At 38.2% G+C, this 22,500-nt stretch overlaps 2 protein-coding genes across 3 annotated transcripts in view; both read right to left on the reverse strand.

The window, feature by feature from the left end:
* Positions 1-22,500, reverse strand: part of LOC144964426 (uncharacterized) — a 115,689-nt gene that overhangs the window by 62,018 nt on the left and 31,171 nt on the right. The gene's annotated exons all lie outside the window — the stretch shown is intronic.
* The window catches only part of LOC144966641 (uncharacterized), an 8,549-nt gene continuing 380 nt past the window's right edge, over positions 14,332-22,500 (reverse strand). Inside the window, exons 2-4 of the mRNA XM_078903401.1 lie at positions 18,221-18,343; positions 15,728-15,853; positions 14,332-14,957 (exon numbers count right to left, since the gene is read on the reverse strand). Of these exons, the coding sequence (XP_078759527.1) occupies positions 14,841-14,957; positions 15,728-15,853; positions 18,221-18,343 (366 nt within the window). The 3' untranslated portion in view covers positions 14,332-14,840. The remainder of the gene's footprint in view (positions 14,958-15,727; positions 15,854-18,220; positions 18,344-22,500) is intronic.

Here is a 22,500-nt window from a genome sequence, read left to right on the forward strand (position 1 = left end):
AGGCTATAAGTTAACGACGGCTACGCACGAAATCACACATCAAAATGACGTGAAATGGGATAATTACACCAAGCCATTTCCTTTAATATTTTACAAACAAGGGAAATAAGCATGTTATTTAATACACAGTGAAAAAGATATATGAGTTGCTTCCCTTGGTTTCGTTTTTTAAATGCTCAAACAATTTTTACAATGGTAATGATGATGGTGTTATTATTATTATTATTATTATTATCATTATCATTATCATTATTATTATTATTATTATTATTATCATCATTATTATTATTATTATTATTATCGTTATTATTATTATCATTATTATTATTATGTACCAACCGCCAACCGCAGTACATAAAATAACTGACAGGGAAGACGCTCCTTGGTTGCCAATCATCAAGTAATTATTTATTCAAGCATTTTAAATCATAATATATCACAGACTTAGTAATATTAAACATGCAGTATAGAAATAATACATAAACAGAATATACGTTATGCAATATAACGTCAATGCACAAGTGTAGTTAACTAATGATACGAATGTAATGTATTCTATTAATATATTCAATTGTGACATTATTTGGAAATAACTAAATGTAATTAAGTGTATTATTCATGGAAGTAAATTATTAGTTATTGCAAAGGGCAATAACTCAATAATAACAATACACCATAACACCTCCCTTCTAGCCTGAAGGATACTGAAGGTTTAACCATCAAAATATTAACATAGACACACATGATGTAAACAGTCCGCTTAAAACACTATTTCAAAGTTAATTTGAAATTCTATGTTACACATCCAGAAGATCGCCGTTGCGATTAACATTTAAAAGTCCGTACGAACAATACTATTTCAAATGTCCGGCGATCACATACACTATATCAAGTCCATTTGACAGTCCATGCACTGGAATAATCTGTTACAAGAACGTGAGTCTCGTTGTCACAATTATAATATAACCACTATGTTAACTACTGTGGCGTGTGCGCAGTTGGTCGACGTGTCTTCTCAAAGTAGGACCATCCGGCACGATTTTCACATCGAACATTCGGTTTCCAATCACTGATGCTACAATCGCTGGCACCCACTTGTCCCTACGCCCCCTCTGAAAAGACAGGGCATAGCACTGTGAACTTAGTTTTCCTAGACGAGCGAAGATTTACACGGCTTTGAGGCAGGAGCACATCTATCTTCGCCCGTATCTGTCGACCAATCAGAAGTTCGCTTGGGCTATAGCCACTGCACAGGGGAGTTCTCCGGTACTGGATCAAGAACTCGTTTAAGGCCTCACTGGTACTGAGGCTGGACTTCCTTAGCGACTTTTTAAATGACTGTACCAGTCTCTCAGCTGCACCGTTGGTCTCTGGATGATACGGGCTCCTTGTAGGTGTTTGAATACTCCGGCTCTCACAGAAACAAGCAAACTCAGCTGACGAGAAGCACTGCGCATTATCAGTGACGATGGTATGCGGGTAGCCAAAATGCGCAAAATCCTCGTCCAGCTTTTGAACTGTCGCCTTCGTGGTGATGGATGTCATTTGGTGGACACACGGATATTTGGAGTATGCATCCACCATCACGAGCCAGTTGTGTCCTTTGAAATTCACGGCATGGTCGACATGGACACGTTCCCATGGTTTGTCGGGCATAATCCATGGCTGTTTTGGAGGCAAAGGTCGGGCCGCATTCCATTTGACCTTTGTCACCGTCTTCACTCGTCGTTGATGTTGACTTCTCTTCCGACAGGCAGACTTTATGTGGCCCTTAATGCCGCAGTGGTGGCAAAGGGCTTCCTTGAATCGACAGGCATCACTCGAGTGGTTCCCGAAGCACCGGTAACATCGGGTTTTCTGATTCCCGTTCTCCGCTGATTTTGATTGGCGGTTGATCTCTGGAGACGGGTTCGCTATTCGCCGTGGGCAGTTTACGAGCCGGATTTCGATTGGGCTGGAACTTAAACACATCGGCATTTGATGTGCCGACCGTCTCTCTGGCAACTTTTCCAGCCTCCTCCACTTCTGCGGCGATCTGAATGGCTCGATTGAACGTCAGCTCGTCGTCTTTTACTTTAAACAAGGCTTTGACGATAGCCTCGCTGTTGATCGAGCAAACGAATCGAGTCCTCATTGCCTCGTCCAACGGGTCCTTGATTGAGGCAAAATCACATGTAGCTGCCTCTTGCCGAATTCTCGCAGCTAACTCGTGGACAGTCTCTCCTGGCTTCCTTTCTGTTCGTGTCCAGAATTTGAAACGCTCCGAACAACGAATTCTTTGGGGTTGAAATGGTCAACCATGTGCAGCTCGATCTCATCCATCGATAATTCGTTGACGTCCTTTGGAGGACCGCTCTGTGAAGACAGGTTTGCCAGCAGCTTGAAAATGGCACACGATTGGTTGGTGAGAAAAATCTCCGCAATCCTGTCCGATGGAATGGAGTTGGCCTTTACGAACGTCTGGAAACGTGACCAATAGTCCGTCCACAGCTCTGCGTTTGAATCAAACTCGCAGAACCTGGTGTTGGTCACTGACGACTTGGGACGATCCATCACCAAGGCCATTAACGTTTCCATCTGTTGACGCTGCAGCTCCATCTGCTGTTGTTGTTGGGCCATCTGATCACGCAATAGCCCAATGAGCTCCTCGTTGGTCCATGCTGCTCGTGTAGTCATGACGATACGTCCAAAGCAGCCAATGAACGATCAGCAGGCCGATACGCCGCTCCACTAGTTGGTTTTCCGTGCTGTCCGATACAGCAAAAAGTAGGTCAACCGTTTGACCCAGTTCCTCCTCGCACGTCCGACACAAGGCAGGGTTGTCCTGACGAAAACGTCCAAAACCAGCCAATGGACGGTCTTTCCTCTCAGCAAGTCGAAACGTCGCTGTACATACACGTCCGACTCCGCTGGTAAGTTGTCCTTGCTGTCCGATACAGCAAGATGAGTAGGTCACGGCAGCTTCTCCTCGTACGTCTGACACGGCAGAGCAGTCACGTCCTCTCCCTCGCTCGTCGGGCACGGCAAGGCAGGCAGGTCCCCCTCGCTCGTCTGGCACGGCAAGGCAGGCAGGTCCCCCTCGCTCGTCTGGCACGGCAAGGCAGGCAGGTCCCCCTCGCTCGTCTGTACTGCAAGGCAGGCAGGTCCCCTCGCTCGTCTGTACTGCAAGGCAGGCAGGTTCCCCTCGCTCGTCTGGCACGGCAAGGCAGGCAGGTCCCCCTCTCTTGTCTGGCACGGCAGGCAGGTCCCCCTCGATCGTCTGGCACGGCAGGGCAGGCAGGTCCCCCTCGCTCGTCTGGCACGGCAGGGCAGGCAGGTCCCCCTCGCACGTCTGGCACGGCAAGGTAGGCAGGTCCTCTTCGCTCGTCTGGCACGGCAAGGCAGGCAGGTCCCCCTCGCTCGTCTGGAACGGCAGGGCAGGCTGGTCAAGGTGGGCGGACAGTCCCCTTCTTGATTCTTACGTTCTTCCTTCGACCGGAGGCAGGCCAGGGCTCGTCCTTCTTCGTCCGGAGGCAGACCAGGGCAAGGCTTGTCCTTCTTCGTCCGGAGGTAGGGCAGGGCTCGTCCTTCTTCGTCCGGAGGCAGACCAGGGCAAGGCTCGTCCTTCTACGTCCGGAGTTAGGGCAGGGCAAGGCTCGTCCTTCTTCGTCCGGAGGCAGACCAGGGCAAGGCTCGTCCTTCTTCGTCCGGAGGTAGGGCAGGGCTGTCCCCTTCGTGGGTTGGCAGTCCTTAAAAGGACTGTGATTTCATGTGACCCACAGCTGGAATCCTCGTCGCCACTGTTATGTACCAACCGCAGTACATAAAATAACTGACAGGGAAGACGCTCCTTTTTTTTTTTTTTTTTTTTTTTTTTTTAGACCCAGGCCATACTATCTAATAACCCTCTTAATTAGTAAAAATTGTATTTGTTAGGTTAATTATTATGTGTTTAGTAGTAGTAGCAGTAGGAAGGCTTTGGCATTAACTGCTTCTGTATCGTACGTTACGATAATAATTTAATTTTTTTTTTTTTTTTTTTTTTTTTTTTTTTTTTTTTTTTTTTTATAAATGAAATAATGGTTGAAATATTAATGTTGCCTAACGCGTTCATGGAGGGTGGGGGGTTAATTGGGCAGTTGGTCAGTTAGAGGTTATATTGGGTTGGTGGGTTGTAATAAATTTTGTTATTTTTTGTTTTTTTTTTAGATGATTTAAATTGACAATTAAATAGCTGTTCATGGTTGGATGTGGAGAGTAGATAAAATGTGTTGCGATTGGTGGATGACAGAGATCCTGTACCAATCGGTTTATTGATGATTCAGGGCAGTTTGTAATGTTGTTTAGATAAATTGTCTGGGACTGACAGACGTTTAGTAGGGGAGGGGGGGGGGGGTGTTGGATTCTGAGGTTTTGATTGGTGGGAGTTGAAAGGCTGCAGCCTATCAGCTGATCGGAATATTCGAACTTCTGTAAAATGGGGTTATTGTGGAAATGAGTTTAGGTTTAGGTTTTAGGTTGGATGGGGGGGGGGGGGGGGGGGGGGGGGAGGTTTCTGAATTGCTTCTGTTGTTGGGATGGTGAATACACGGGTCAAACGTCTTGTGGGTTTATTAATTGTTGTGGTCGGTTGATGTTCTTGGGCTATTGCTAAATTGTGGGAGTAGATTGGAACTGGTGATGAAGGTGGTTATGCTTTTAAAAGGAAAACTTTTGATTAATTTGTTAGTAACCTATTCCCTTGCTCCCTTAGGAGTCCAAGGGTGGCCACCCACTTTCCCGCTCTCTAGCCGAGCGTCATTCGCTGCTTCAACTACTGTGCACGTGGTCTTTCCCTATGCAGCATTGGTTATTTTATTATTCTATGAATATAGTTATTTTTCGATAAGGTTAGAATCGTGGGGGGGGGGGGGGGGGCAGTTGTAACTGTGGGTGTACAAGGTGTACGTTTTAATATTATAAAATATTGTAAATATTCTTCTTTCCGAGTCGGCCCCGACTGATCTCATCTGCATACATGTTGTCCACTGCAGTCTAGACGCCGCAGCGCAATTGTTTCAGCCGCGCTTCAGGCGGGTTGGGCGGGACTAGACCCCTCCGGCATGCTGCGCGGCACACACATTGCCCCGCGCCGTCCCTGCCGTGGGCCGTTGCGCCGAGTTCGCCGGGGCCGCATCGGAAAAAAAAAAAGGGGGGGATTATATCTTACTAAACACTTGTGTCACGTCCTTTCCTTGGAGGTTTGTTATTGTTATTTTGTTGAGTTTAGTATAAGTGGGAATTTTTAGGTGGGGGGGGGGGATGTTGTTTTGTATGTTAGTATTAGTATCATTAATTATTAGATGGTTTTATCTGCCACATGATCTTTTAGAGCCGAAATAGGGTCTGTGTTCTCTACTCTAGCTATAGTTTTGCAGTCAGATAAATAAAAATACAAAAAGGGTGGTACTCTGCATTTTTCCTTGGCGAGATCTTCTGTCGTTTATGTTGGTATTCTTTTCCGTCTCCGTTTGTATCCGGGTGATGGGAAGGGGGCTGTCTGTATTATCTATCTAGATGTGGGGTAGGATTGGATGTACTGTGTGGGGGAGGGGGGGGGGTAGAAACAAAGGAAAAGGTAGAATTAGTTATATACAGAATGGTTCTGATTATATTATTCCGGAGGCCGAAGAGTGAGGAGAGGATGATCGATTCATGGGTTGTGTATCATTATCAATGCTGAGAGAGAAAGGGGGGGGGGGGGGGGTAAGAATAGACATGGACGCACCTCGTTGTTTGTAACTAGGTTGTTTGGCAGTGAAGTTGGTGAAAAGTTATGGCTATATCAGTGTGGTAGAGGGGGCGAAATGGGAAGTTAATATAGAAAAGGATAATACTACAGCAAAAGTAAGGGAAGGAGGAATAACTAAATACTAGGGGAAGGAATATATAATAGTAAGTGATCAGTCTGGTAAATGATCGATAATAGAGGTGTAAATAATATATGTATAAATAAGTTTGTAAGCTAGCTAGGGGGGGGGGGGGGGGCGGAGGGGAGGGGTAGGGTCAGGTTGTGGGTGTGGTGCAGAGAGTTGAAATGTCTCGGTGGAAGGTCATCTATCTGAATTGTGCTATTAGGTCGGTATATTTGTTCCATCTTGTTTCTCTCTCTTTATCTAAATCGTTTTTGTATTTCTTTTGTATTATGTTAAGAAATATTAATGACATGTCGGTATTAGTGGTGTTTTGTCTGTGTACTTGACCCATCCATGCAGTCCAAATCGCTTGTCTTGCTGCTGCTAGGATGTGTATGTTTATTTCATGTGTTGCATTGTCAGTTTTGGGGATGATATTATGTCTAAATGCTATTTCTGTATGTATGGGTTGTCGTATTGTTTTTTGTATTGTGTTTATTGTGGCTCTAATCAGTGTTTTTGTTTTAATGCAGTTTGTGAAAATGTGTACATTTTGTGTTGGACAAAGCGCTCGGCATAAGGCGCATCTGGGCGTGTTGTTTGTTGGTAAGGCGTTGAACATCAGTCTGTATGTTATATGCTTACTGTATCTAGAAGTATCATGTTTATGTAAGTTTTCTGAGGCCACTCTCATGTTATCTAATGTTAGTCCTGATGCGTGCATTAGGTCTTGTTCTCTGCGTTTGTTTGGTGTGTTTATTGTTCTGTATATCTGTTTACTGTCTAATTGTTTATTTATTGTGTCTGGGTATTTGTTTACTAGTCCTACGCATTCTTTGTAAAAAGGAGGGAGTGTTTACCTCCGAAATGGGGGAGTGTGTGGTCGATCTTTTTAAATTGTGTTAGTCGTGTCCCTAAGTAGTATGACCCGAATTTATTTCCTGTCGATTCTTGTATTATTTTGTCTATATATCTGATCCTAGTTGTGTCTAAGGTTCTTTTAATACATTTTAGTCCTGTGCCGCCTGATTCTGTGGGAAGTGTGAGTATTTCGTGTGGAATGGGTTTTGCGTCTTGTAGTATAAATGTGTCTATGCGTCTTTCTAATTTCTTTATTGTGGTGAACGGAGGTTTGAAGATTTTGATGTAGTATAAGATTTTTGGAATAATGTAGGTGTTCACTATCCTGGTTCTATCGAATATATTGGCTTTGATGTATGTGTATGAATGTAGTTTCTTGTCTATATTGTGTACAATTCCACTCCAGATGTGTTTCGGTGTTGTGTGTCTTTGACAGTACGTTATTCCGAGGATTTTATTTGGTTAACCATTGCATGTCGGGTATCTGGGCTTTTTCGGTTTCTAAGGGTTCGGGACCGAGATTCATGATTTTGGTCTTTTTAATATTTAGTTTGGCACACTAGCGAGGCCGAAATTTTTGAAAGTTTCTAAAATTTTGTGTATGCTAGGTATATCACTCGGAATTAGGGTTGCATCATCGGCATACGCGATGAGTTTTTTGTTGGCTTTTCCGGGAATTCTGGTGCCTTTAATTTTCGGGTTTCTCCTAATTTTTTCCAAACGGTTTCGAGACATAAGATGTATAGTTGGGCCGAGAGAGGGCAACCCTGTCGTACTGACCGACCGATTTTGAAGGGATCAGATACTTTTTGATTGACTATTACACAGCTGGAGGGGTTGTTGTATAGTATTTTTATCCATCTTCTGTAATAAGGGCCTATGTTGTTGTGTTCTAATATTTTGTGTAAGAAACTGTGTTCTAATCTATCGAAAGCTTTCTCTTGATCGATGGACAAAATGTATGCGTGTGTGTGTGTCTGTTTTACGTATCCTATAAGGTCTCTGATGAAGTTTGTGTGTTGTTCTATTGTTCTGTTTTTTATGCTACATGTTTGTTCTTTGTCTATCAGTTGGGGTAGGTGAATTTTGATTTTGTTGCTTAAAGTTTTCGCTATAATTTTGTAGTCGGTGTTTAGGAGGGATATGGGTCTGTATTGTTTGACGTCTGTTGTGTTGCTTTCTTTGGGTATGAGGGTTTGTATGATATCTTTTGGCTGTTCGTTAATTGTCCTTCTTTGTGTATTTCTTTAGTCAGTTCTAGGAGGGGTTTTTTAAGGAGAGGGAAGAAACTTTTGTAGAATTCTACTGTTAGTCCATCGGGGCCTGGGGATTTGTTTGTGTTCATGTTCTCTAGGCTGTGTTGTAGGTCTTCTATTGTGATCTCTGTATCTAATTGTTCTTTCTGTTCGTCTGTCAACTTCTTTGTATAATCGGTGTAGTGGTCTTGTATATCTGTTGATATTTCGCCACTTGTGTATAGTTGTTTGTAAAAATTGTAGAAGGTCTCAAGGATTTCTGTCTCGTTTTTTGTTATTTGCCCATCTGTTGTTCTGATTTTGTCTATATGTCGTCTATTGTGTAGTTCGTTTTCTATTCGTGCTATTGTGTCGTTTAAATCAGTGTAGTCGTTGCGTGTTTTGTATGTGCTTCTTACTTTGTGGCCTCTGAATTTTCTTTGTTCAATTTCTTTCAGTTTTTCTATTGCTTTAGTAACATGTGGTTGTGTTTGTATTTCTGTTTTGTTGTCACGCGCCCTGTCTATGTTGATGATTGTTTTGTACTTTGTTTCCTTTCTGTTGGTTTTGTCTTGTACTTTTCTCCCTATCATTTGTGTTAGCGTTTGTATGGTCTGTTTGAGGGTGTCCCACCATTCTCGGATGTTGTCATTTGGTATGTTGTCCGTATAGTCTAATATGATGTCGGTCATGTATTGTATGTAATAATGGTCCTGCAGGAGACTGTTGTTGAATTTCCAGTAGGCACTTTTTGTTTGGGTCTTGTAATTTGGGTGCCGTACTGGGCGTAGACAGCTTTGTGGTCAGTGTAGTCTAGTGTGTTCTCTAGGTGTTTAATTTCTGTTATTGGGGTTGTTTTGGATATGTATATTTTGTCGAGTCTGGATCCTGTGTTTGCGAATGATTTAAAGGTGGTTTCTTTCCCGAGTGGGAATGTTTCTCTGTATGTATCTGTTAGATTGTGTTTTTCTAAAATTCGTTGTAGTATTTGTTTGTCTATGACTGTTTGTTGTGTTCTATGGTGAGTTGTGTCGCGGGGGTGTAGTGTGTTATTGAAATCCCTGCTAGGATGATGGGTGTTGATGGGTTTATTTCCATTCTTTTCTCTAAGTCTAAAAACGTTGTCTTTTTTTCGTCTGTTCTTGAGGCAGGTCCGTAGATGTTGTAAATTTGGAATTTGTAGCCGTCTTGAGTCACGTCTATTTTCCCTATTCGTCCTGTGTTGTCATGGTCGTGTTGGGTAACAGTCCAATTGTCGGAGATTTTTATTATGGCTACTCCTCTACAGTTTCTTTTTTTCTTGTCGATTGTCCAAAATATATTTTTAACTTCTGGTTTGAGTTCGAGAAGTGTTCGTTCTTGTGTGAATTTGTCGTGTATGTTCGTTTCTTGTAACAGTAAGAAGTCTGGTCTTTGTTTCCTTATTAGATTTTTAATGTCTTGTATTTTCTGTCTCATGCCTCTGATGTTGAGTGTTATGATTGTCAATGGTGGGGGGTCATCCTCTTTGTAGGGTGTTTTTATTTTGTATGGTTTGTTTTTAGTGTATGATTTTGCTTGTTCTCTAGAGGTGGTGTGTTTGTTGTATCTAGAGTTGCGTTTGTATCTAGGTATATATGTGTGGACTGTAGGCTGCATGTCTGGGTTTAGTATGTGTATTGTTTTGTTTAAGTATTGGGGTGTGTGTCTCCCGTGTGTCGTGGTGGTCTGGGTAGTGACCTTTCCCTCTCGATGTTTTGGATGGGTGGAGTCTTCCTCTTGAGGGAAGAGCTTCTTTGGTGAGGTGTGTATGCATGTGTTTGTGTAGATATTGGGTAGTGTGTTCTGTGATTTTTTCGTGCTCTTGGGCAAGCCCCAGGTGGTGATCGTGTGAGTGAAGTGTGTGCTTTGAAGGGCGATGGTGTGGTTGTACCAGGGAAGACGCTCCTTGGTTGCCAATCATCAAGTAATTATTTATTCAAGCATTTTAAATCATAATATATCACAGACTTAGTAATATTAAACATGCAGTATAGAAATATACATAAACAGAAATATACGTTATGCAATATAACGTCAATGCACAAGTGTAGTTAACTAATGATACGAATGTAATGTATTCTATTAATATATTCAATTGTGACATTATTTAGAAATAACTAAATGTAATTAAGTGTATTATTCATGGAAGTAAATTATTAGTTATTGCAAAGGGCAATAACTCAATAATAACAATACACCATAACAATTATTATTATTGTTATCATTATTATTATTATTATTTATTATTATTATTATTATTATAATTATCATTTTATTATTATTATTATTATTATTATTATTATTATTATTATTATTATTATTATTATTATTATTATTATTATTATTATTATTATTATTATTATTATTATTATTATTATTATTATTATTATTATTATTATTCATTATTATTATTATTTTTTATTATTTATTATTATTATTATTATTTATTATTATTATTATTATTATTATTATTATTATTATTATTATTATTATTATTATTATTATTATTATTATTATTATTATTTTATTATTATTATTCATTATATTATTATTATTATTATTATTATTATTATTATTATTATTTATTATTATTATTATTATTTATTATTATTATTATTATATTATTATTATTATTATTATTATTATTATTATTAATTATTACCAATCAATATGTATATAGCAACTGGTGAAAATGCGATACTTGAATGTAATCAAAGCAAAATACTGTAAAACAAAATCTTCAGAATCATTTGATCATTCTGACAATTTTCTCACCGCGTCTTTCAGATTCGTCAAGGCAAGTCCCCATCAAGTTCTTGAATATGGTAACTCCCACTGCAGCTTTTTTGGGGGAAATCGTCTTCAAATCTCTCTTGTCTTCTATAGGCTTTTCGGTGATGAGTACTTGGGCGTGTTTGGAGAATTCCTGGATGAGAATTGAATTGTGGTTGTCCAATTTTTTTTTAAATTGAGCTTTATATAGCGCAATATCCACTAAATGTGCTCAAAGCGCTTTACAAGGGCTCCCTGGTCAACAGCAACAATTAGGCGATATTACAATTTTTCGGACAAAGACAACGCTGTTAACGGCCAGGTACTCATTTTATACCTGGGTACGGTGAGAGAAAGTGAGTAAAGAGCCTTTTCCAAGGAATCAACTATGCGCCGAGCGCGAGGCTCGAACCAGGACCCTCCGATCCGAAAACTAGTGTCATTCACATAAGGCTATGTGGTCTTGCAAGTATGACTCTCGCCTTTCGATGGGGAGGCCATGGGTTCGAGTCCAAGCTCTGAGTGGTGCATAGTTGAGACCTTTGAAAAGGTTCTTTTTTCATATTCTCTCATCGTAATCAGGTGTAAATGAGTACCTGGCCGTTAACAGCCTTGTGTCTGTCGGGGAAAATAATGAAATATTGCCTAAAAGGTGTCATGTCTCGTCCAACATGATAAATATTACTGTTGGCTAGGGACCCTTTGTAAAGCGCTTTGGGCACGTTAAGTGGATTATGCCCTTTCTAAATGCTCAAGTTTTTGGGTGGTTTTTTTTTCTTCAAAGATCCACCTGGTCCTATGGTCCGATATAAAACTGCCCTAGCAAGTTTTAACGACCTTCCATTTTGGTTTTCCCGAGGAGTCAGGTTCAACTGTAATCTCCAATGATAGGGGAAGAATTCACCTGACCCTATTGTCCAAAATAAATCTCATTTATTTGGCTATCCTGAGTCCGGGACTGTGGGTCATCTCATTCACCTGACCCTATTGTCCAAAATCAATCTCATTTATTTGGCTATCCTGAGTCCGAACTATGGGTCATCTCATTCACCAGACCCTATTGTCCAAAATAAATCTCATTTATTTGGCTATCCTGAGTCCGCACTATGGGTCACCTCATTCACCTGATCCTATTGTCCAAAATAAATCTCATTTATGCGGCTATCCTGAGTCCGCACTATGGGTCATCTCATTCACCTGACCCTATTGTCCAAAATCAATCTCATTTATTTGGCTATCCTGAGTCCGAACTATGGGTCATCTCATTCACCAGACCCTATTGTCCAAAATAAATCTCATTTATTTGGCTATCCTGAGTCCGCACTATGGGTCACCTCATTCACCTGATCCTATTGTCCAAAATAAATCTCATTTATGCGGCTATTCTGAGTCCGAACTATGGGTCACCTCATTCACCTGATCCTATTGTCCAAAATAAATCTCATTTATGCGGCTATTCTGAGTCCGCACTATGGGTCATCTCATTCCAATCTCGACTCATTCCCGGCCATATTTCTGGCAAATATTCTAAACCCACTTTGTCTTATTCTGACATACTTTTTTGTCATGTAAACTGGACACACTCTGGCATTTTTCCATTCTAACCAAACAATATTTGCCCCCAATTTGGCATATTAATTTGCTTTACTTTAGGCCTAAATTTTGCTAACATCCTTGACCTTTTGGCCTTTACCTCAGCTTAATATTGGCATATTGTAGACTAACATTAGCTTATCTGGGGCCAAATTTTGAATATTATTTAAAAAGAAAAACAGAAAAAAAAACAAACGAACAAAGAATCAAACAAACAAACATTCAAATTAACCTTTTAGTTAGAGTATCCATATATTATTTTCACATCAAATGCACAACCATCATACAACATAAAAATCCAGAGACACAGTTGTAAGAATTGAGATCCTTTTATTTTAAAGTTGGAGGCTTGATTCAATATTGTTTATTGGTATCGATTATCATTGCTATTGAATCTCATTGGTGTAGATTACTGCTGGTATCGATTCTCACCGGCATCAGGAGGTTAATGAAGAAAATTTGTATTACTTTAGAAAAGAATGAAAGACTGAAAAAGTGCAAAAACAAAGTTGATAAAGTGAAAGTTTAAATAGAATAACGCAAACCACTCTAACCAATTAAAAAAAGAAGCAAAACTATGAAGGTTGATACAAAAACCACTTCAAGCCCTTATATGTACATATATAATACTGGTTCAGGTATATGTGGTTTGCTCTTATTGTCATTTCGCCATTAAACCTAAAAAATTATTAACATGAAAAGTTATTTTACAGACAGGGGGAGGAAGATGAGAAGGAGGTAGAGGAGGAGATGGAGGAGGAGGAGGAGGAGGAGGAGGAGGAGGAGGAGGAGGAGGAGGAGGAGGAGGAGGAGGAAGTATTATACAAAGGTTGATGGTTCGCATCCATTCCAGCAAATCCAAAGGTCGGAGGTCGTAGAGACCCAATATCATATTCACATATTCACACAAAATATAAATATTTAGAAAATTTTTATTTAATCTAATAGTAATCAATATTCAGTTTATATGACCTTAATACATACGATCTATCCTCAACGTATAAAATAAGATAGGCTTTTTACCTTGGACTGTAACGCAAAGTAACATGTATCAATATTAGATCTCATAGTTATGGTGGTTCATGACAGAGAAATACAGTGCTATTTTTACTTTGGACTGTAACAAAAAGTAAAATGTATCAATATTATAACATCTCACAGTTATGGTGGTTCATGACAGAGAGATACAGTGCTATTTCTACTTTGGACTGTAACGAAAAGTTCCTTGTATCAATATCATATCATCTCACAGTTATGGTGGTTCATGACAGAGAGATACAGTGCTATTTCTACTTTGGAATGTAACGCAAAGTTCCTTGTATCAATATTATATCATCTCACAGTTATGGTGGTTCATGACAGAGAGATACAGTGCTATTTCTACTTTGGAATGTAACGCAAAGTTCCTTGTATCAATATTATAACATCTCATAGTTATGGTGGTTCATGATAGAGAGATACAGTGCTATTTCTACTTTGGAATGTAACGCAAAGTTCCTTGTATCAATATTATATCATCTCACAGTTATGGTGGTTCATGACAGAGAGATACAGTGCTATTTCTACTTTGGAATGTAACGCAAAGTTCCTTGTATCAATATTATATCATCTCACAGTTATGGTGGTTCATGATAGAGAGATATAGTGTTATTTCTACTTTGGAATGTAACGCAAAGTTCCTTGTATCAATATTATAACATCTCATAGTTATGGTGGTTCATTCTAGAGAGATACAGTACTAGAGGCCTTGACGTGATTTCATAATATGATAAACTGTACCTTCATTAAACATAATATATTATAGGAAACATTGGTCAATTGTTTTATTGGGATCGTCACCCTATATTATTAATATCATTATTGGATTCTCTATTTAAATCAGATATTTTCTCCGTTTCTAAACACGTATAATTTATATATATATATATATATATATATATATATATATATATTATATATATATATATTATATATATATATATATATATATTGGAAGGTATTATGGTAAATATCTCTTTTAAAAACAATGAGATTTGTATGAACTATTTTCAAAATAAGAAACATAGAGAGCTGTAACCCCTTCCTGTTTCTATCAATGACTCAATATTCAATTCTTGAAATCTCACTTCATTTTATCATCAATATGTATATTCATAAATAATATCTAAATTATGGCAATAAAAACTTTTCCTACACTTGGAAATAAAAGTTGGATTAAATGTTGATGATTGTTATTTTTCAATGCAAGTCATTTTTTTTATCAAAGATGGCTCTCAAAGATCATAAGATTTATTTATTAATCAGTCTCAGTTTTACTCAAATTCGCATCGTTCCTTTCACTCTTACTCAAATGAAATCTTGTACCAACAATAACACAACGGCACTCTATCGTTCTTGGTGTCCCTGGTGCCTTCTCTATCTAGCAAGCTTATAATATTATATATTATCTTGGTGAGAAATGAACAAAATCGTCACGGACGTGAACCTAAGAAGCCAGCCCTTGGTTCAGGTTCATCAGGGATCGTGAACGCCTCATGGACGCACGCTCGGAGACCCAGTCAGGGTGGATGATGTAATATCCCGTCACAGCGGGAATGGTGCTCTGAAAGGATGGAAGGAATGAATGGATGAATAATTCAAGAATCTGTGAAGAACGAGGCATTGATGAGTAATTATTGTGCGGCTTTGTGGTCTAGTGGTTTGACACTCGCCTTCGTTTCGGAAAGTCATGAGTTCAAGTCCCAAGCTGGCGCATAGTTGAGTCCTTGGAAATGGCTCTGTAATTACAATTCCATTCTCTTACCGTACTCAGGTGTAAAATGAGTACCTGGCCAGTTAACAGTATTGTCTCTGTCCGGAAAAAAACGAAACATCGCCTAACAGGCGTCACTTTTCGTCCTACACGTTAAGTGTTACTGTTGGCTAGGGATTTCTTGTAAAGCGCCGTGAGGACGTTTAGTGGATTTTGCGATATATTAAATAGCTCAAGTTTAAGGTCAGTATAGAGACAGAGGGAGAGAGAAATAGAAGTAGAGAGAGAGAGAGAGGGAGAGAGAGAGAGAGAGAGAGAGAGAGAGAGAGAGAGTGTGTGTGTGTGTGTGTGTGCGTGTGCTAGAGAGGGGGAGCGAGCGAGCGAGCGAGAGGGGAGAGAGAGAGAAGAGGAGAGAAAGAGAGAGAGAGAGAAGAGAGAGAAGGAAGAGAAGGCGCTAGAGAGGACAAAGAGATTGTGAGAGAGATAAATAGATAGTGAGAGAGAGAAGAGAAGAGAGTGAAGAGAAGAGAGAGAAAGAGAAGAGAGAGAGAGAGAGAGGAGAGAGAGAGAGAGAGAGAGAAGAGAGAGAGAGAGAGAGAGAGAGAGAGCGACTCCCATACCGTAAAGACACTGTGGTCGTGGACATTGTCATCGCTAGAAGATTTCCTACTCTTGTGTTTGTGCATGGTCTGCTCTCCCTGGGTGGTGGGCCGTACACGGTGTAGTTGGAGATCGGATACTGGTGCCTGGAACAGTACAAGTATATAAATCGTATGCGCTTGGTTATGAAAATCACAACATTGCCATCCGGAAGTATAGATAGTATGCGCTTGGCTGAGAAAATCACAATATTGCCATCCGGAAGTATAAATAGTATGCGCTTGGCTAAGAAGTTCACAACATTGCTATCCGAAAGTATAAATAGTATGCGCTTGGCTAAAAAGCTCACAACATTGCTATCCGGAACTATAGATTGTGTGCGCTTGGCTAAGAAGCTCACAACATTGCTATTCGGAAATATAGATAGTATGCGCTTGGCTAAGAAGCTCACAACATTGCTATCCGGAACTATAGATAGTATGCGCTTGGCTAAGAAGCTCACAACATTGCCATCCGGACCGACACACGAAACTATGTGTACCCATGGACGTTTATAGTCTGGTTAATTACTCATAAAGGCGGATGGCAAAAAAAAAAATAACAAAGACCTGAGTGACGTCAGCTTCATTATATCTACAATCAAAGAGTCATTCAGGCCCAAATGGCAATTGCTTGCTATCCTTTGGATCGGACGCTAGTATATCGCAAAGATTCTTTCCGCCAGATCCAACAGACCCAGCTTTCTCTTCCCACCGCTGGGTAGACTTGGGAGGATCAGAAAAAAATCTCGACTGCGCCTGGGATCGGAACTCGGGACCTTTGCGTGTGACAAATAAAAAAGTAATAATTTTACAAATTCATGTGCGTGCAGCGCAGGACTTTATTACCGGGGCGGTTTTTGATCGTTGGACGGTCCAAAAGATTCGTCTCGATCTATGTTAATTTTCAAACAATTTAGTGGTACACACGTATAGATAGTTCGAAGATGACGTCACTAGGTCTTTGTTATTGTATTGTGCCATTCCGCGTTTATGGAGTAATGCTCACGAACTGTATTAAACCAGACTATAAACGTTCATGGATACACACAGTTTTTTGTGTTGGTCCGCTATTTCCTTCCGGATGACAATGTTATGAGCTTCTTAGCCTAACGCATACTATCTATACTAATTAGCATAGATGAATGCCTGTTCACAATAACCCTTTGATTTCTCCACAAATATTATAACGGGTTCTCCACTGATGGATTGTACTCGTATAGGGAATGAAATTTCAAAACAGATTTAAGAGTAGCGCCCCTTTGTTGGAAGTCGCGTCTTGACAACCGACAGACGCTATCGCCATTAATAGTACCGATCATTAGCGGGAAGGTCAGTAAGTTTATGGAAGGGTTGTCCTCATCGTATTGTAATATTTATCATTCATCTTTTATTTTTAATTTGTTGTCTACATCAGAAAACAAAATTATTATCGAGTAGTTTTCTGAGGTTATCTGAACAGAGAGATTGAATGGCGCGTACCATGATCCCGATGTCTGGCACACAGACTTGGTTACTTGAAGAAGAAGAAGGAAGTCTACATATATTTTGTTAACATTTCGTAATGGAGAAAACATAAAGAAAAGGTTTACGTTGATTATAAAATAATGATTTTGTATTTGGAGCACTTGACTTGTAGTTGGTTTGTTTTTTACAGATAACCTTCTCCGCCGGGTTGACGTCCAATCAAGGAGGCGCTAACTCTTCCGTTAATTCTCATTCCCTATGGTATTTTGGTTCTCATACTTTGATTTCTCCTCTTCTCTCTCTCTCTCTCCTCTCTTCTCTCTCTCTCTCTCTCCGTCTCTCTCCTTCTATTTCCCCCCCCCTCTTCTCCTTCTCTCTCTATCTCTCTTTTCCCCCTCTCTCTCCACCTCTCTCTTCTCTGTTCCCTTCTTCTTTTCTCCCTTCTCTGGCTACCTATCCCCCCCTCTTGTCTTTCTCTCAGTTTGATTTCTTTCTCTCTCTCTCTCCTTCTCTCTCTCTCTCTTTTCTCTTCTTCCCATCTCTCTCTCTCTCTTTTTCTCCCTCTATCTCCCTCCCTCTTCTCTCTCTCTCTCCTCTCTCTCTCTTTCTCCCTCTTCTCTCTTTCTCCTTTTCTCCCTCGCTCTTCTCTTCACAACACATACACATACACCCACACACACGCACACACCTAACACAATTCCACACACACTCCACACACACACCCAAACAACCACACATCGACCACACACATCGTACACACACATCCACACACACAACATTCCACACACACATCCACACAACACCCCACTCCACACACCAACAAATCCACACAACACCACACACAACACCACACCAACACACACCACACCACCAACACCCACAACACACCACACACACCACACACACACACCACACACCACACACACACCACACACACACACATCCACACACACCACACACACACACCACACACCACACACACACCACACACACACACCACACACTTACCCTGTGGCATAGTTGTAGTGTGGTGCTGCAGATCAAAAGCTCCCAAGGTAGGATACAGGAATACGGTAACCATTGGTAGTGGGTGTGTAGGACCTGCCTGGCATTCCGGGGCCACCCGGTTGTCTAGGAGACAGTGGGAGGAAAAAAAATATTGGAAATTTAATAATAATATATAATATAAAATAATAATATAATAATAATAATAATTATATAATAATAATAATAAATAATAATAATAGATGATGATGATGATGATATGATGATGATGATGATGATGATAGATGTGATGATGATGATGATGATTGATAATGATGATGTGATGATAAAGTATATTTATATTTGCAAGTAATCCCTCTATTTTCAATAAAGCTATAGGCGCATAACAGTATCAAACCAATCAAATTTCTCTCTCTCTTTCTCTTCTCTCTCTCTTCTCTCTCTTCTCTTCTCTTTCTCTCTCGTCTCTTCTTCTCTCTCTCTTTCTCTGTCTTTTCTCTCTTTCTCTATCTTCTTTCTATCTATCTATATATTTATATATTATATATATATATATTATATATTATATATCTTTTTCTTTCTTTCCTTTCTCTCATCACACACAAGCAAACAAACACCACACACACACATTCAACACACACACACATGTATCCTGGTTTTTTCCCCTTATAATTATATATATCTTTTGTCTTAGAGAGACGATGGTTGGAAAAAGTATTGAAAATTTCTTAATGTAAATTATATAATATGTTTTGTTTGAAGACAGATGTGACAGGGAAATAAAAATATTGAAAAAAGTGTGCTTTTTACGGGTCTTGATAATCCAAATTGCTATGGCCTCATTGTTTGTACTGAAAATATACTTTTATTGCCAACGCCAAAATATTGTCTATTTACAAACAATGTTATACAAAGGCCCATATTGCATTCCACGATCAGACTTGCTTAAATTTATACTTTGGACTTATTACCTTCTAGGAGACAGGCTTCGTGCAATGGCTTGCTCGACGTATAGATGGAGGTCTGGCCGACATTTTCTTTGCTGTGTAAATAGATAATATGTAAACAATAAATAATAATATGAATGATAATAATAATAATAATAATAATAATAATAATAATATAATAAATAATAATATGATTTAATAACAATATAATAAATAATAATAATAATAATAATATAAATTATAATAATAATAATATAAATAATAAATAATATATGTTAATAACAATAATAATAATAATTAAATAACAATAATAATAAAAATAATAATAATTAATAAAAAAAAAAATAATTAAAAAAAAAAAAAAATGGGGCCAATATAAGCTTTTACCCCCCAAAAAATTGCTGCATTGAATCCAAAATTTGTGTGGCCGCCCCCCCCAGGACCCCTCTAGTTTCCCATGGACATTAAACCAACAGAGTTTCTAAGCCCAAAATTTTGTAAACAAAATGAACCCCAACTCAAACCAAAGGGGATGAATCAGAAATTGTTCGGGTTCATTTGAAATTTAATTTTTGAAAAAATATGGGTCCTTTTTTTTTTCAAATAGTTTCCTCGGGCGTACGGCCCTTAAAAAAAGGGGGTTTAAAAGACAACTTTTCCCTCCAATATAAAATTAATTGACAAAAAACATTTCTTCTTTTATAAATAACCCAGTGAAAAAATCTAATGCAAGCTTTTTACTGAAAAAATTTGGGTTTTCATTTGCTTTTTTAGGGGACGCATCTCTGTGCGAAACTGACACCCGGAGGCAGAAGTCAAAGAATCGTGTACTCGACTGACACTGGACAATTGGAGGATTGTTACCGGACCCCAAAAGAAATTTCATACATACCTTAAAGTAACATAATTAGATTGTGATGAAAAAAAATCTACATAAATCATCATTCTACCTTGTACTAACCTTTTTTTAAAGCTAACTGCATCATAAATAGTGTGTGAATGGACCCAACAATTTCGACAACTTTTGGCACTCGTCACTAGGAATTCCCCTTCTATAATAAGCAATCACGTGATAAATTAAGGTCTTAAGTCCAAAAATTTTAAGTTCCAGCAAAAAAAATTGATTTGTGAAGCTATCTATAATAAGTTGAGCCATTCTGTAGCGTTTATTGGGTGTCCCGACAGCTCGTTGCGAGGACTTTTTTAGATCGTTATCGTACACCAGTGCCTCCCTCCCTAGTCTCTCCCTTCCCTTTCATGTTTTGTGAAGATCTTTAATTTTATTACTTGCTAATTTTCAATCTAATACTTATCGTGCGATAAATTTCAATTTGTTTAAAATTAGGAGGTTTATCTAAGTGGGTACGTTTTAGTTTGCTTTCATTTTCTTAATCGTAAAATCAGTAATTCAACTCACTCAACCCTAACACCGACTATTATCCATTGTTTACCCGGGTTGTTTTTACCAATTACCAGTTATCAATTACATTTTTTTTTGAGACAATTGCGTAGTAGTTCAAAGCTGATGTTTTTAATTTTTATTGTTTATTATCATTATTATTATTATTATTATAATCATCTCATCAATATCATCATCATCTTCATCATCATCATCTCATCATATCATCATCATCTCATCATAATCATTCAATATTATATATTATTATTATTATTATTATTATTATTATTTTATATTTTTATATTATTATTATTATTTTATTATTATTATTAGTTATTATTATTATTATTATTATTATTATTTTTATTTTTATTATTATTAATTATTATTATTATTATTATTATTATTATTATTATTATTTTTTTTATTTGATTATTGTTATTATTTATTATTATTATTTTTATTATTGATTATTTTATTATTTTATTATTATTATTATTATTATTTATATTATTATTTATTATTTATTATTATTTATTATTTTATTATTATTATTATTATTATTATTTATTTAATTATTATTATTAAATTATTTATAAAATTACATGCAATTGCACAGAATTAGTTGAATAAAATATTTATGCACATTCTCATTTTAATAAATTTAATTTTTTTTCCAATTTTGAAAAGTAGCAAATATCTCTAGGATTGAGTGAGTTTGTGGTTTCTTTTGGCAGCTTTGCCTAAACTAAAACACAGACCTTGACCCAAATGTACATATTTGCAGGTCCGATAAACTGAACACACTATGGGCCGTTTTAACATTGGTTGTGACGGACAATATTTTACGTTGGTTTGAGAGTATTTCCATTACAACAACGAGCCCATAATAATTGGGTTATAAGACCTGTATTATTAGTATACGTTGACTTGACCGATTTTAAAGCCATGAGAACACAAACCATGTCTTATTCGCACAGACAATCAACTTTATACGTTACTCTCTTCTCCAATCTCAGCCTATCTTATCAATAAAGAAATATTTTGTTCAAACCCGCATGGGAAAGCGATATTATTGTGTTTGTAATTATTCACTAATCACTCGCTAATTACTCGTCATTTTTGAAACCCCCACCGTCTCAGTTCTCTACAAGTACAAAAAACACATTTATTTTGCTAGTCTGAAAAAAAGCTCAAACCTAAGAATTCCTCCACCAATACTTGAAACACGATTTCTATGGCCAAATTTTTATTATTTTTTTTACATTTTTGGGGGGGGGGGGGGGGGTTGTTTTTTTTCTTTCTTTCCTTTTTGATTTTTTAAAAGTTATTTTTTTGGGGTTTTTTTTTTGTTGTTTTTTTCTTACTCCTTCTTTCTATTTTTAATATGTGCTATGTTGTTGATTTTTTTATGGGAGGGGGGCGGGGGGGGGGGGGGGGAAGGGGGTGTTTGATTTTTTCGTTTGGTCTTTATTTTAGGTTTTTGTATTTTTCATAGTGCGGCAGTAAAGTAAGTGGTTGGTGGTGGGGTGGGGAAGGGGATGGGGGGGGGGGGGGGGGTTTGGGTGTGATGACATTCGGCACACTAATCCATAGCAGGCTGGCCAGATCCACAAATGGTATAATGGTAGCACGTCTGATCGGTAATCAGGTCTGAGGTTCGATTCCCAGTGGAGATCGACTGATTTTATTTTTGGATGTTTTTTTTTCCTTATATTTTTCTTTCTTGCTTTGTCTGGCACCTTTCATACACACTTTTTCAGTTCTATACAATAAATTGTTACTTTTTGTCAAATTCTTAAATCTTAGGTTCTAACATTCGAAACAATATTGTAGAAGTTGATCATAATTAAACTTGAAATGTTTTATAAATAGCTCCTTTTATCAAAAAGTTGAGCACTATTCTCTCATGGTTTTTGTTTTTATCATTTATTGTA

This window comes from Berghia stephanieae, chromosome 2, assembly GCF_034508935.2.
Source record: "Berghia stephanieae isolate SIO BIC M18660-M18661 chromosome 2, UCSD_Bste_1.3, whole genome shotgun sequence".
Taxonomy (NCBI): Eukaryota; Metazoa; Mollusca; class Gastropoda; order Nudibranchia; family Aeolidiidae; genus Berghia; species Berghia stephanieae.